We start from the raw sequence: 15304 nt of genomic DNA on the forward strand, positions 1-15304 counted from the left end.
TATGTTTTTTAACTTAAGATTAAAACATTTTCAACATTTTTTTTTCAAAAATTAGAAATTTTCAAAAAAAAACTCATAGACTTGTTTCTGGGATTGAAATATACTACACTTAAAAATATTTGCAGTTATTTAAGACTCACCCTGTATAACCTATTTTATATTTCAACTCCTTAAATTTGTTGGTTAAGTAAAACCTTCAAGAGTCATTAAGTAGTAATAATAATTAAATTTTATTAAAAAATATTTTCTAATAAAAATAGAGTAACGTAATTATACATGATAGTCCGAACTGTATTTCGGAAACTTTTTTTGGCAGCATATTCTGCAGATAAAAATAAATAAAAAAGTTCGTATAAATGTATGTCTTAAAATGCTTAGTGCCTGGGAGTTTTTTAGCATGAGAAATTTGGTTTTGATGTCAATATGACTCCTACCTGTAGAGGGCTCCACCTACATATTTTTTAACTGGTTTGAAGTGTAATAACTTTTCGTCCATACCTGTATAAAACTAATGAGTAAAAAAATATATAAATTTGCAACGTTTTTTACGTAAAAAAGGTCTCTAAAAAGGTTAAAAACCGGTACGAGTAATGGTGCTCGAAATATTTGGAATCGAAATTATCAATACCTATCATCATTGACATAAATTAAACATGCTAACTATGTAAGTAGTTATTAGACTCATAAATTCGAAATGTTTTAGTGTCAAAAGTTTAACAGAAACTGCTTTATCATCATTTTTTCGCAGAAAAATTTATGATTAATTTAAAAAAATTAAAATTTCCCAAATGTATTATTTCAGTCAAATAACTATCTACTCAACGTGTTTATTTTTTGTCAATAATGACATGTATTGACTATTTGCATTTTAAATATCTTCAAGAATGTGAGTTGCTCGTAGCGATTTTTATCAAGAGACATTTTTTACGTAAAAAGTCACGAAAATGCATATTTTTTCACTCAGTAGTTTTATACAGGTACGGACGAGAGAGAACAGTTATTACTCTTCAAAACAGTTAAAACACATGTAGTTGGCGCCCCCTACAAATAGCAGTCATATTGACATAAAAACAAATTTCTCATGTTAAAAAAACCCAGACATCAAGTTTCATCCAAATATTGACGTTCCTTCAGAAATTATTTGGAAAAAATCGAAATAATAATAAAACTTCTTCAACCTGCATCTCGGAAACTAGTCATTTTATAGGACATATTATATGCTGCCGAAGTTTCCGGAACACAGTTCGGCCCACCCTGTATAATAACAACAAAATTATTTTTGGCAAGTTGTCATTAATGCCAGAATAAAAAATAATCAATTAATTCAACAAAACATGTCTTCATTGAAGTCCTTCCATTATGTTTCATACTTTTAGTCAATAACCGGACTCTATCTGCGATTCACAATAATCTGACTGAAATTCAAGTCCTGACAAATTCCACCAAAATTAAAATAAGCATAGAACCGCATCAAATTACTTACAATATACTTATTGTATTCTAGAAAATTGTTCACGTTCATCAAAACAACTCACCTCAACATATTATAACTGCCGAAAAATTGCCTCAAAGTACCTCAGGTGTCATTAGCAACATCATACAGGGACCTCCGCATAGAGCGGTCAGTTTTCACGAGAGAGCTACCTCAAAAGATGTGATCGACGAGTTGAATCGTATGATCAAAAACGGAGATGAAAACGCACCTTCCGATACCAATGAACAAGCTCAAAGCTCAAAATTGGACCAAGCCTGTAGACCTACCGGATGGATTCATGTAGAAAAGGATATCGACTTAACTGATCCAAAGGTAATCAAACTATAATTCAAAACTTTTATCAATATCTAATATGTATATAATTTATACTAAATAATAATAAAATGAAATACAGACTTTATTTTCAAGAATTTTGGACGCGCGTTTCGCCAACCTTGTTAGTAATCATGACCAAACATCTAAAGCTCCATATACTGGGTGTGTCTCAAAAGTGGCTCATCCCTATAAATGTTTGGGCTTTTCCAAGGCTCCTGTGATTAAAAATTATCGTATTTCAATCTAGAGTGGCTGTGTTTTTAACACATCCATGGCACTCTAGGTTGAAATTTAAAATACGTTTTTTAAGCGAAAATGTCAAAAGTTGACATGTGTTATCTCATTTTATTCAGAGTGATTAATCTATCGTCTTGTCTCTTTCTATCGAATAAAGTAAAAAAATACTAAAGGTGCCATTTAAAAATCAAAAGTTGTAGTAATTTCCAGTGAAACAGAAAGTGAGTGAAAACAATTGAATACGTCAATCAATCCTAATTTATGTCATATACTAACGTACCAAATTTTTTTTTTATCTGAAGAAAATAAAAAAGTTATACGATTGAGCCACTTTTGAGAAACACCCAGTATAGTTTTAACCAATTGCTGATGATACAACGATGATTGGAGAAAAGCGCGCCCGTTGATAAAAAAAAGGGTTTTCTTGTACCATGACAATATTTTACATTTTTAAAAAAAAACTGTAGTATTACTTGTTATATAACTGGCATTGTAATAATTGAATGTATACTATAGGCACGAGCAAATTTACTAGACGTTATGATGGCCTCAGTATCCAGTGACTCTTCGCCCACATCTTCGTGTGGTGATAGTATCGCAGGCGACTCTCCCGAAGATCCTCCCGATTACGGACATCTTCATAAAATCCACAAATATCACAGACAGAAGAAAGGTAAAAATGCTTCTCATTTTTATGTTTTCATTATACCTATTTCAAATCAACTCATCTTTTTTAATACAAGATAATCAAAATATTTTGGACTAATTTGTAAATGTGCGTCAAGCAGCACATCTCTGAATCTAGAAATTCAGATGTAATTCAAAACATCCTGTATTATTATTATTGTAACGTGTAACCTATTTATTGAATTTGTCACAAACACTATAACCAACCTTCAGTAACTTCATAGATAAATGCAACAAGTTTATATTGGAAAGCCCGTAAAAATTTTAGGTCACGAAATTATTTTGGGTCGCGACCGTTATACGCGATCTGGCGCTGCTATAGCGGTTGCTAAGAACAACGGCAAACAAAAACAGAAATAATTTTCTCTTGTCAAAGTTAATCTTCAAAAATCATAATAATCTTTCAAAATCCAAACCGCTCTCATTAAAGAAATTCCGAAAAGTGTTTATAGCGTCCATTTTCAAAGTAATAATTGCTATCTAGTGAGTTTAATTCAAGTTTTATATACTCCAACCGGTGATAATTGTGAAAAAGTGGCATTAAAAGCTTAAAAAGCTGTGCTGTGAACTGTGAACTGGAAAAACCATCGTGGATCGTGGCATAACGTCGGTTTCCAATGTTTCATAGGTATTTCATACATGCGTCCTTATATAAAATAAAGTTTCTTGTATGTAACACACTGTCTTTTATTTATAAAATTAAACGAAAATAATAATAAATTTGAATAAACAATATTTGGCGATATAATTCCGAAAAAAGCCGAACCGCTCCGAAATTTTCAAAAGATTTGGGTCGCGACCGTTGCAAGGATAGCGCCAAATAGTGTTTACATTGTCCTTATGGGCACTTTCCAATCTAAACTTGTTTCATTTATCTATGAGTAACTTTAATAAAACTGTAAAACTGAAGGAATTCAAGAGTTTGTAGATTCAGAGAAATATCATCAATATAGAAATTAATACTTCTATAAACAGCAACAACATCCATATTTATCTCTTTAGTTTTTTTATGGTGTCATAAAGTTCAGTCTGAATATTTTTGTTTTAACCTCGATGCACTTTTAGCCACAAGCTAATTTAAAGGACATTAAAAGCCGTAGAACAATAAATAAATTCTAAATTTTGACTTGAAAAAAAAATTATAGAACTGAAAATATTAGATGTTTTAAAATTATTTAATAAAGTTCATTTGTATTAACTGTTTTAAAGGGTGTGGCAGAGAAATCTTACAGTTGCTGGATAAACAATGAAGATGATATCTATTTTTTATTAACAGGCAACTTAATTGTGTAGTAACTAATGTTGGATCACATTGTACAATAAATTATGAGACTTAAAGTGATTTTAAGTCATCATAGTGATCTAAGTGATTTTAAGTCATCAGTAATCATAGTGAAATAAAATCTAGATGCATCCTCTGTTGTATTTCTCATTGCATACATCTTGAGATATGGTTTTATAAGCCCTCTTTTGGACTACTGAAAACTGAAAATATCGAAATTCGCTATTTAAGAATTCAAACCTTTAGCTCTAGCTCATCACCAGTAACTCAAAATATGCTGCTAAAAGACAAAGTTTAATTTAGTTACTTAATGTCAGAGAGTTTTGAACAACAGAAATTAGAAAAATAGGTATATAAAGACTAAGGTCTCCACAGAAATCACAAATCTATCTTTACCTAATAATTAAATTAATATAGTAAGACAGAATAAATTCATAGTCAACTATTAATAATTTAACTGTTAACTATAATGAAGTAATATGAAGTTTGTCAATGGGAATAAAGCCGTCCCTTTAGATTTTTCTGAGACGTCATTATTTTTGTCAGTTAACGAAATGGATCCTAATGGCTTACATTTACTCACATTTTTGTTATCTTCTTTTAAATACTATCTAATTTTAAACACGATATAATAAATAAACAATATGATCAAAATGACATTTACAATAATAACTAACGATTATATTTTTACAAATTGTAAGTTTTGGGTTTGTTGAAGGACTATTAGAGCTACAATTTAAAAATATTTTTACAAGATACAGAGTGTCCCGAATAAAAAAAAAAATATCAAAGTTGTATTTTTTTAAATGGAACACCCTGTATATTATTACATTTTTAGTTTCTACGATTAAAATAAAGGTAAATTCGATTAAGGTTTATTACACTTAAACCTTACCGTTTTTGAAATATTTTCAATTTTGTGAAATTGCAGTATAAATTTTAAGGCTTCATTTCTCCGAGGGTATCAAAGTTTTTAATACTAAATATTTACTGAAGTTTACTTATTGATCATTTATTATGTTACAATAATAAAAATTTTACTACCTTATACAGAGTGTCTAAATATTTATTTTAAATAATTACTAGCTTTAAACGGCAATAACTTGTTTAATTTAAATGGCAACACCCTGTATATTTTATGAGAATCAGATGCACAATTTAATTGTCTATCAAATTGTATTATACCATTTTTACCTATCTCTATTTTCTTGTAATTTAGAACTCATTTATCAATATACCCATGGGATACTGACATTTTAGATTATTTTTAACGATGTACCAAATTTTTAATGAGTACAGATACTAATCGATATAGTTCGTTTATTTCATTAAAAAATAAAAAAAACTGTTTAAATAAGAGGACCAATTAATATGATTCCAGTATTCAAACTACATTGACTGTTTGCGTTGATTAATAATAATTGTTGCTCCAAATACTAAAAAACTGAATTATGTATGTGTATTAGACAGTGTAGTAAAAAAACTAACACCTTAAAAATGATATTTCATTTTTTGACAAATGCTTATTTTTAACAACAGAGACTTTCATTTTCATAACTTATTATTATATTGATTTCTGATTCAAATCCACATTTATTTAGAATAATTTATTAACGAACACAATTAAGTATGTAATTAATTAGTATTTGGGCGAAAATACTGGTGGTATATTTAATTAATGGTATACTCTTTTATAAAGATTTAAATAGTTTTCTTTTTGCATACAAATGGGTTAGAAATATTATCGTTTTACTAAAAACGATAATATTACTAACCTGTACATTTTGTACATGTGTTGTTTTAAAAACAATATAAAATGTCAATATTCAATGGGTATATTGATAAATGAGGTCTAAATTATGAGAAAATGCATTTTCTACGAAAACTTGAAGGGATAGGTAAAAAGTGGTATAATACAATTTGATAGACAACTGTGCATCTGATTCTCATAAAATATACAGGAGTGTTCCATGTAAATTAAACAAGTTATTGCCGTTTAAAGCTAGTAATTATTTAAAATAAATTTTTAGACACTCTGTATAAGGTAGTATAATTTTTATTATTGCAACACAATAACTGATTTATAACTAAGAATTTATTTTGAATTTTAGCGCGTCAACTGTATATTTATAACTGCCCTCTCTAGGCCACTGCCGCCGGCTTTTATACCGACAGGTAAAAGAAATCTAGAATAGTCCAAAGATCGTTAGGCGCATAGAGAAGGTTTTCGAATGTTCTCGTATGTACGAGTCCATTCTATTGGGTCTCGATTCTTCTCGAACGAATGAATCATTGCGGTGTCTATGCGATGTTAAGGTCATCCGAGGGCGGGCCATATTGTGAGGTTAGGTCGAGTCCACACCGGCTCGCAACAGTATCTTGTAAAAATATTTTTAAATTGTAGCTCTAATAGTCCTTCAACGAACCCAAAACTTACATTTTGTAAAAATCTAATCGTTTAGCTACAATACTCCGTGTCGTATGTGGTGAACAACCCTGTATATGTAAGTTACGACAAATTGGCATAAAAAATTATCAGGATTAATATGTAATTTAGAAAAAAAAAAGTTACAGATCAAAATATATTTTCAAAAAATATTTTACTGAATAGAAATGCATGTGAATGGATGCCGTGTTTGGAAAGTTTTTACATCTTTTTATGAAATGATTCAAATGTTTGAAAGTTTTTACAAGTTTAATGTCAATTTTTAATAAACGATATACCGGGTACGTCGCAAAAATGGCTCACCCCTATAACTTTTTTATTTTTTCAAAAAAACGAGATTTGTTATGTTAGTGTATTCAATTATTTTCGGTCACTTCCTATTTCACCGGAAATGACTACAAATTTTGATTTTTAAATGTCACCATCGGTATTTTTTTAATTTATTCGATAGAAAATGACACTCTGAATATAATGAGATATCATATGTCAACAATCCTAATGTATGTCATATACTAACATACCAAATCTCGATTTCTTATCTGAAAAAGGAAAAAAGTTGTAGGGTGAGCCACTTTTAAGACGCACCCGGTATAAGGTACGGTTTGACAAAATTTTGTCAGCGATTGCCACTTCAAAATACACTGGACTCCGTTTTTTTCATATGGGACAAATTATTTAATTTATAATGTTAAATGCTAATTTAAAATTTTTGTCTATCCTGTAGCTTTATATTTGAAAATATATCAGGATCAGTGTCATATGAATGCTACAAGAAAAAAAAGTTTTTTTCCTGGCAGGTAATAAATAGATAAATAAATTTAACCATTAATTGTGTAACAGGAAAATTCCCAATTTAAAGACAATTTAATTAGTATATTATTTAGAAATGATGTTTAAAAGCATGTGTTCCTCTACTGCATCCTTTATTAGCAAATTAGTTTAATCCAAACATAATATCTAAGTAAATTATTAGTATTTTCTAATCTATCTAAAAAACGGTAACTATTTTTAGTTATCATTTCCTTTACCCTCTATCTTCTCCTCTTAACAATACACAACACCCCGCCTCTCTCATACTGTAATCAAGTACCTCAGTACAAATGTTGGGGATTTTAAAGCTTCTGCCTCGGCACCGTGCACGCCACTGACGGAGACAACTGTGTGAAACGTACAAGCATGTTGTGCCTGCTTGCAGCCAAGGCGTCCAGACCCGGCCTCACACCAGTTGCCGTAGTGAGAGCTTCAGTACCGCCACCTAGACCTACGATCATCGGCCGACCAGACTTCTACGTCCGCTATGGAGAAAAGGAGATGGAGGCAGTGGCGTCGTTCGATTTCTTGAACGAATTCAGCTCGGCCAGCAGTTCGCTCAGCTGCTCTATCGAAGGCAGCTTAGAGGAAGTGGAAGAGATCGCCGAAGTAGACACTGTTCAGGCAGTATCTGCCTCGTCTTCAAGAGCTGTGAGAATTAGCCAGGTCTAAATCAAACCTTTATAATATATTCTACAATATCTGTACTGTAAATGTAAATGTTTAAATGATAATATTGTTAGTTCATATTTATATCATCAGAGAAGAAGGTTTATTGGTTTAATCAACCTCGAATTATGTTACATCTACAGTATACAATCTGATATAAAAATTTGTATTTTATAAAATCTATATTAAAAGTAAAGAGAAACAACTCCTTTATTTCCAAATTTGTTCTAATAATTTTGTTTAACCCTATATCACAATTTTCCACTGGAATTTTAAATCTGGCAATTTGATAAGTGGAAATCAGGAATATGCCTTATACAAAAACGTGTAATAGCAAGATCTCACAAACTTATGGGGGTATTGAAAATATGTCTTCGATTTGTGATATTTCTGATTGCAAATTTTCAAATTGGTCGCCTCTGTCTTTGTGGATACCAAAATTGATTAATAATGAAGTGGTTTAAAATAATCCTCCTTTTTTATTTTCATATTTCATGAGTAAAATTAGTTTATTGCTGGGCATATTATATATGCCTTATTTCGCTTATCAAATTTATATTTTTGTAGGTTTATGCTTTCGACGAATTTGTTCTATTATGTAGTTATTATATTATTCTCAGTTTTGTTTTCACCAATTTTGGCAATCATTTATTAGAATTATTTAACTTCAATATTAATAGTAAAGTTTCAATAAAAAAATCAAAACGTTGTATAGGGAGGTGCATCTTAAAAGGAAACATACACTGCAGGATAATAATAATCAAGCAGGAGAAAATTCGAGAGATTTATTCTATTGCATTAAATATTTATTACAATAAACTAACTTTTAGTAAGTCTGTGCTATTAGAGCAAATATATATTTCAGTGACCTGTAAAATCCATTTGCCACAAGTTCTAACTCACCCTTCCTTCAAAATAAACAACTGGGTTATAATTAACTGCCCTATATTTTTACTCACAGTGATATCATATGTGTCAAATACATAAGCGATTAAAATATCTTAATATACTCTGTATCTACTTTATCAAAAGAATCAATCAAAACTGTCAAAGGTAGAAATGGATATAAGTATTTACTATATTTTCATTTGCTGTATAGTTTTTTTTTCAGTATAACACATTTTTATGTAATTATATTAATTATGTACGAGTGCGCTAAACAATACACTTTAGAATTATTTATTTTATTTGTAGATGTGTAAAGTTTATTAGTAACTTTAAGAGAAGAATTTTGTAAAAAAATATTTATTATTTATATCGAAATTAATAACAGAAAAACACTGTTCAATCCGTTAAAATACAACAAGTTTAGTCATAGGTTCTGTAAATATTGATTACGACTTTTAATAAACGAAGTCCTTAGCATTAATCAAATAAACGAATTATAGATGTGTAGTACAGTTCATGTACAATGTGATATAATGTGAAATAGATACTGTTTCGCATACAAAGGATAAAAATGAATCAAACAAAATGTCAAAGAAAGACATAAGTATTACATAAAAATGCAAGTGCGTTTTTATTACCATACACTGTAAATTTGACCTACGATAAAAATTTCAGACGAAACGCCTAAAATTTAACAATATAGGTACTTAGAGATCCTACAGTATGTATTTAATAATAACCATTTTCCATCGTTAAGCAATCACTTACTGAGAAAAAGTTTGTTTTACAATTTACAATGTAATGATGTCCATAACTAAACTGTGTGTAGAGTGATGTATTTTTATATAGGGTACTTATATATTTAGTACAAATCTAGTTCGTAAATAAAATATTATCTTTACTATGCATTTTTATTTTTACAACCATTATTTTTTTATTTTCGAAACTGTTATTCTTTGGAAGGAACAACTTTTGAAAACTGATAATATTTCCGAAAATATTGGAATAAAATGCTGATATTCCAAATATCTTATTGATTGTCAATATAGTTTAAAAATTTATTCTGAATATATAGACTAAGAGCTAGCAACGTTTTCGAGAAAGTATTTTAAGACGTCTGGCTCTTTGATATATCTTTTACTATGCTCTCTGGAACAGAATGCGGCCCGTCTGGCTGCCGATATCCGTTGCGTTTACTACTGCGCATCGAAAGAAGATCCTATATTTTTTATTAATTTAGTCCTATAAATTCTAGTATTGAATATAAATCAAACATATCTCCATAGCGCAGTGCGTAAGTTTGCGACCACGAACCAGCCGTGCCTTCGATACAGTCTGGCACAACGGGTTGCTCTACAAATTGGCGTTCATCCACGACTTTCCCCCATTCCTAGTCAATATAATAAAATCGTACCTTCAAGATCGCGTCATAAAAACTGGAGTAGACGGGTCCTACTCTATATAACGCAACATCAAAGCGGGTGTTCCTCAGGGAACCGTACTTTCGCCTACCCTGTTTAATTATTACACCTCCGATATACCAACTTTCCCTAGGTCACAAACTACCATGTTTGCCGACGATGTATTACTTTAAGCCCACTCTCATCATGTAAACGCCGCAAGGCAACTTCTAACGTACAATTTAAACAAATTAGTACCATGGTACGAATCCTGGAAGCTTAAATTAAACAGGGATAAATGCGAATGTGCGGTAATAACCAAAAAACGTAAGGATGTGAATATAAACATACCCCTCAAAATTAACGAAGACGTCATACCTAGGCGTCATCCTAGATAGGGGCCTATCCTTTGGAAACATCATGCTCGGCATGCAGGCCATGTATACCCTAATAGCGCCCAGATCATCCCTCACACCGGAAAATAAAAGAATAATCTATAAACAAATCATTAGGCCAGTCATAACATTTGCCGCCCCCGTCTGGAGCGGTATTTCCGACAAACAAATAGGTAGACTTCAAGTTTTACAAAATAAGGCACTTAGATGCATACACGGAGCCCCGCGCTACACAATCATTCGAGATCTACATATCCAAACGAACATGCCATTAATAAAAGATTATATAACTGAACTCGCAAACAAGTTCTTTCTTTATAAAATTCAGGCTTCACCCCTAACAGAAAGTTTAACCTCAATTAGGCAAATCCATCAAGTAACACATAAAAACCAATTTATGCAAGAACTCCAATATATTTAGACCCACCATAATACAAAAACAAAATAATAATAAAAAATTTTATATCAACATTAGAATTTTTAGAATTTAGAATGAGTGGGAGGGGGGTTAATCACTGCGACCTTACAGATCCATTGTATCCCCCTTTCTTGAGTCATAACTCATCATCCAGTCCCAGGGCTTTGACAAAAGCCAGTATCTGGGACGGTTTTATAGAGGGTAGTTCTCCATCTCCAATATCAGTCGTACCAAAATTCATGGCACGAATGGTTGTCGTCTCGGCGCACTCGGTGATGAGGTGTACTGGTGTTTCCCCATCTTCCCCACAGAATCTGCATTCGCCGTTTCTTCTTAGTTTCAATCTACTGAGGTGTTCATTGAGGAGACAGTGTCCTGTTAAAAACCCCGTGACAATCCGAAGATTGTTCTTACTTAAACCCAGGAAGATCTGTGATTTTTCTTGATCATAAGCCCTCAGAAACTTCTTCGAGTGTCTTAGACCGTTGCAAGATTTCCATTCAAGGTTGCGAATGGAATCTTCCAAGTTCTTGAGTTCCGCCTTGAGTTGGTTACCACTTGGAAAGCAGAACGGTTCTGGCCTAGTTAGTGGAGTGTTCGCTCCTTTCCTAGCTAGATTATTTGCTTTTTCATTGCCTTCTATCCCTTGGTGAGCAGGCACCCAGAGTAGGAGGACTTATAATATAATATTTAAATATATATATATATATATATATATATATATATATATATATATATATATATATATATATATATATATATATATATATATATATATATATATATATATATATATATATATATATATATATATATATATATATATATATATATATATATATATATATTAAGGACTTATAATTAATAATATTAACATTACATAAAATAATATATAAAACATCAAAAATCCGTGATCAGAGCTACATTATTTTAACCAATATACAAATATACAAAAAATAGATAAATAAATACCCATATGAATAAATTAAATCCAAATCAAATTAAATATTACTTCAAAATAAAAACTGCCATCCAATGGCAATAACACTTTTTCTAGTCTTAATATAAACTCGGGTTTTTTAAGTCGCATTTCTTCCCGAGAATGCAAATAAAAAATCTTTAAAAAATTAGCAGAAACGTTCAAGTTTTGTCAAGTTAAGCGAAAGCAATAATAAAAACAAAATAAACATGAAAGTCGTACGCTGACGGACCTCGTTTCAAATATATCTTTTCTTTTCACATTGTATAAGCTTATAAATTAGGTTAAGATAAACCGCAATAGTCGCGTTCATCAGGACGTAGCGCTACCGCAGCGATCACTAATTTTCTGCTGAACGCGCCGATTAGTTGTGAGCGCTCTGGGATCAGTCGCCATTTTTTCCATCAGATTTAAAATACGCTACGCTACCGATGCATGATGGATTAAACGTCACATACGCCAAATGTCACAAAATGTTTTGGAAAACGAAAACAAAGCATTTTGTTTATTGTTCTCGGTTGACTAATCTCCTCGATTTGTGCCAAAAATGGGTGAAAACAATTTAATATGCATTACTTATGATTTTGATCTAAAAAGCACGTTCAGCAGGACAACCAATCGATGGTACATCGCTCACTGATCAACTTGTCCTGATGAACGCGACCAATTATTTAGTGAAATAATTGTTTACTGTGACAACTAACGGCCATGTGGCCATAGAGTTGCTTGCCACCATGCGACAATATTATTATATACGCTGCAATGTAACTAAAACTGGTAATTAATAAAGACTGTTTGAAATTGAAATTGACGAACCGATGATTCAGAGTTCGATTCCGAGTCAGGTCAAAGACTTTTTTATTTTATTTTCGTATATATTCTGATAGCAAAGTATTAAATAATTCTGGTAATTAAAAACAGATATTTAATACTTTACTATCAGAATATAAACGATAATAAAATAAAAAAAGTCTTTGTCTTGACCCAGATTCGAACTCTGAATCATCGGTTCGTGCTCGGAAACTCTATGCACTGCACTATGAGGTCTGTTTCCAGAAGAATTCCTGACTAGTCAGCACGTTTCTCATTGGTTAAAATGCATAGAAACCTGATTGTTAGTCTGGTTTCTACACATTTCAACCAATAAGAAACGCGCTGACTAGTCAGGGATTCTTCTGGGAACAGGGCCATGGAGACATGTTCGATTAAATTCAATACTAGAATTTAAAGGACTAATAAAAATATAGGATTTTCTTTCAATGCGCAGTAGGGAACGCAACGTTTATGAATCATCGGTTCGTGGTCGGAAACTCTATGCACTGCACTATGAGGTCTGTTTCCAGAAGAATTCCTGACTAGTCAGCACGTTTCTCATTGGTTAAAATGCATAGAAACCTGATTGTTAGTCTGGTTTCTACACATTTCAACCAATAAGAAACGCGCTGACTAGTCAGGGATTCTTCTGGGAACAGGGCCATGGAGACAGGTTCGATTAAATTCAATACTAGAATTTAAAGGACTAATAAAAATATGGGATCTTCTTTCAATGCGCAGTAGGGAACGCAACGTTTACCGTCAGATAGACGGGCCCCGTGCTGTTCTAGAGAGCATATATAGTAAAATATATATCAAAGAGCCAGACGTCTTAAAATACTTGTTTTACCGACGCGCGAGGTTGCTAGCTCTCGTACTAATATTAGCAATAGCAATTAATTTTGCCACAGAGGTGTATAATTTACCCCAATACCGACGGAATTTAACATTTTTTAGGCAATTGGAAGTAAAACTTTGATGTTTTTTTATAAACAATTTATTATTTACAAGAATTATAACATCATCGTACTACCATTTTCTCCAAGCTTACTGAGACCTTTATTCTTCATTTGATTTTTTTTTATTAAAATTAAACAAGCAATGTTACAAAAAAAAAGAATTACTTTTATAAATAAATCACAATGTTTTCTTAATAATTAATAACAATGTATATTCAATCAATTACTAAGTTCACAATAAAATATAATAATAAAATAAAATTGAATTATAGTCACTTCCACATTTTTGTATGTAATCATAAAACAATAATGTGCCTTTTAAAGTTAGATTTAACAATGTAAAAAGTCTCTAAATATTTATCTAGAATTACAAAGACAAATCAAGCTATAAGCATTTTTTTGCAAACACGTCTAAAGGAACAATGACAAAAATGTTTTGCTACAGATTTCTGTTACCAAATAAAAACGCAAGAATAAAAATAAAAAATTAAGCAATTGTTTTGAAATTTGGTCTCTTGAAAAACCCAATGGCAATAAAACTATCGTTACTATCAGCAATGTCTCATTCTTCTATTCGTTTTCGACTAGTTGTGTATCTTGAGGTAGGCATCGACGAAAAGATCGAGTTCATGTGACAAGTAGTTTGCCTTATTTCTCAAAACCTTAAAAAAATAATTCTATCTAAATTGTACTTTACAATAATGCACGTACGGGTCTTAAGTACGTCGGATTTTTAAAATTTTCTATACAGAATTGATAAGAGGGACACTTATAACAGGGAGGGACATTTTCTGACGAAAAAAGCGCGAATTGTCCATAAATAACCCCAAAATCAAACTCACAAAAAAAGGTTGAAAACAAAGCAATTAAAACTCAAATTACAGTTACAGCGGATGCTTCTATAGCTTTATGATCCTCTTCTCTACCTTTAACACGGATCAAAATATAATGTTTATTCTTATCAGCTTAATATCGCTACTGCTATTTTTCAAAATTAATAGGAAAGTATAAATAAAACAAAATCCCGATTTTCAAAATTTCATTGTTACTGCCAGCGATATGCGCAGACACGAGCAAAAGACAAATAAGCTTGAATCTGTCTTCTTTATCACTCTTATTAAACTTAATAAAGAAAGCTACAAAAAATGTCTATACCAATGTGGCGGATTCATCTATCCAAAAAAAATTCCTATATGGGTATTTCGCCACTGCAAGAAAATCTACAAAATAAAAGTTATTTTTTGTAAACACTGCTGGCGTTAATCCAACTGAAACTAATTGTTAGCAGTTAGGTTTACTGATAAACAAATTTACCTAACAAACAAAAAAATGCTTAACATTTCGGAAAGTTTATCTCTTTCCGTCGTCGGAAGCAAAAAAATACAAAGAATAAAGAAAAAAACTATTTATAATATTTAAATGCAACTATTTGAGAACACTTTAGTTTTTTCAAAACAGATACGTCTACAAAAACCGTTGACGTTCTGTTAAAATGACAATGAACATTATTA

The 15304-nt window shown here is 31.2% G+C and overlaps 1 protein-coding gene across 3 annotated transcripts in view; it reads left to right on the top strand.

Annotated features, from left to right (window-relative positions):
• LOC115887432 overlaps positions 1 to 9731 on the top strand; it is a 121367-nt gene extending 111636 nt beyond the window's left edge. For 2 of the 3 annotated variants that reach the window (XM_030906854.1, XM_030906855.1), the window contains exons 13-15: positions 1505 to 1807; positions 2564 to 2720; positions 7658 to 9731. In XM_030906854.1, coding sequence (XP_030762714.1) covers positions 1505 to 1807; positions 2564 to 2720; positions 7658 to 7944 — 747 coding nt within the window. In that variant the 3' untranslated portion in view covers positions 7945 to 9731. Of the gene's footprint in view, positions 1 to 1504; positions 1808 to 2563; positions 2721 to 7580 lie in introns of all 3 variants that reach the window. The other variant, XM_030906856.1, reaches the window with a different exon arrangement.
• Positions 9732 to 15304: the final 5573 nt, after the last annotated feature.

The sequence above is a fragment of the Sitophilus oryzae genome, unplaced genomic scaffold, assembly GCF_002938485.1.
Source record: "Sitophilus oryzae breed Bouriz unplaced genomic scaffold, Soryzae_2.0 scaffold_575_pilon_pilon, whole genome shotgun sequence".
In the NCBI taxonomy this organism is placed as follows: domain Eukaryota; kingdom Metazoa; phylum Arthropoda; class Insecta; order Coleoptera; family Curculionidae; genus Sitophilus; species Sitophilus oryzae.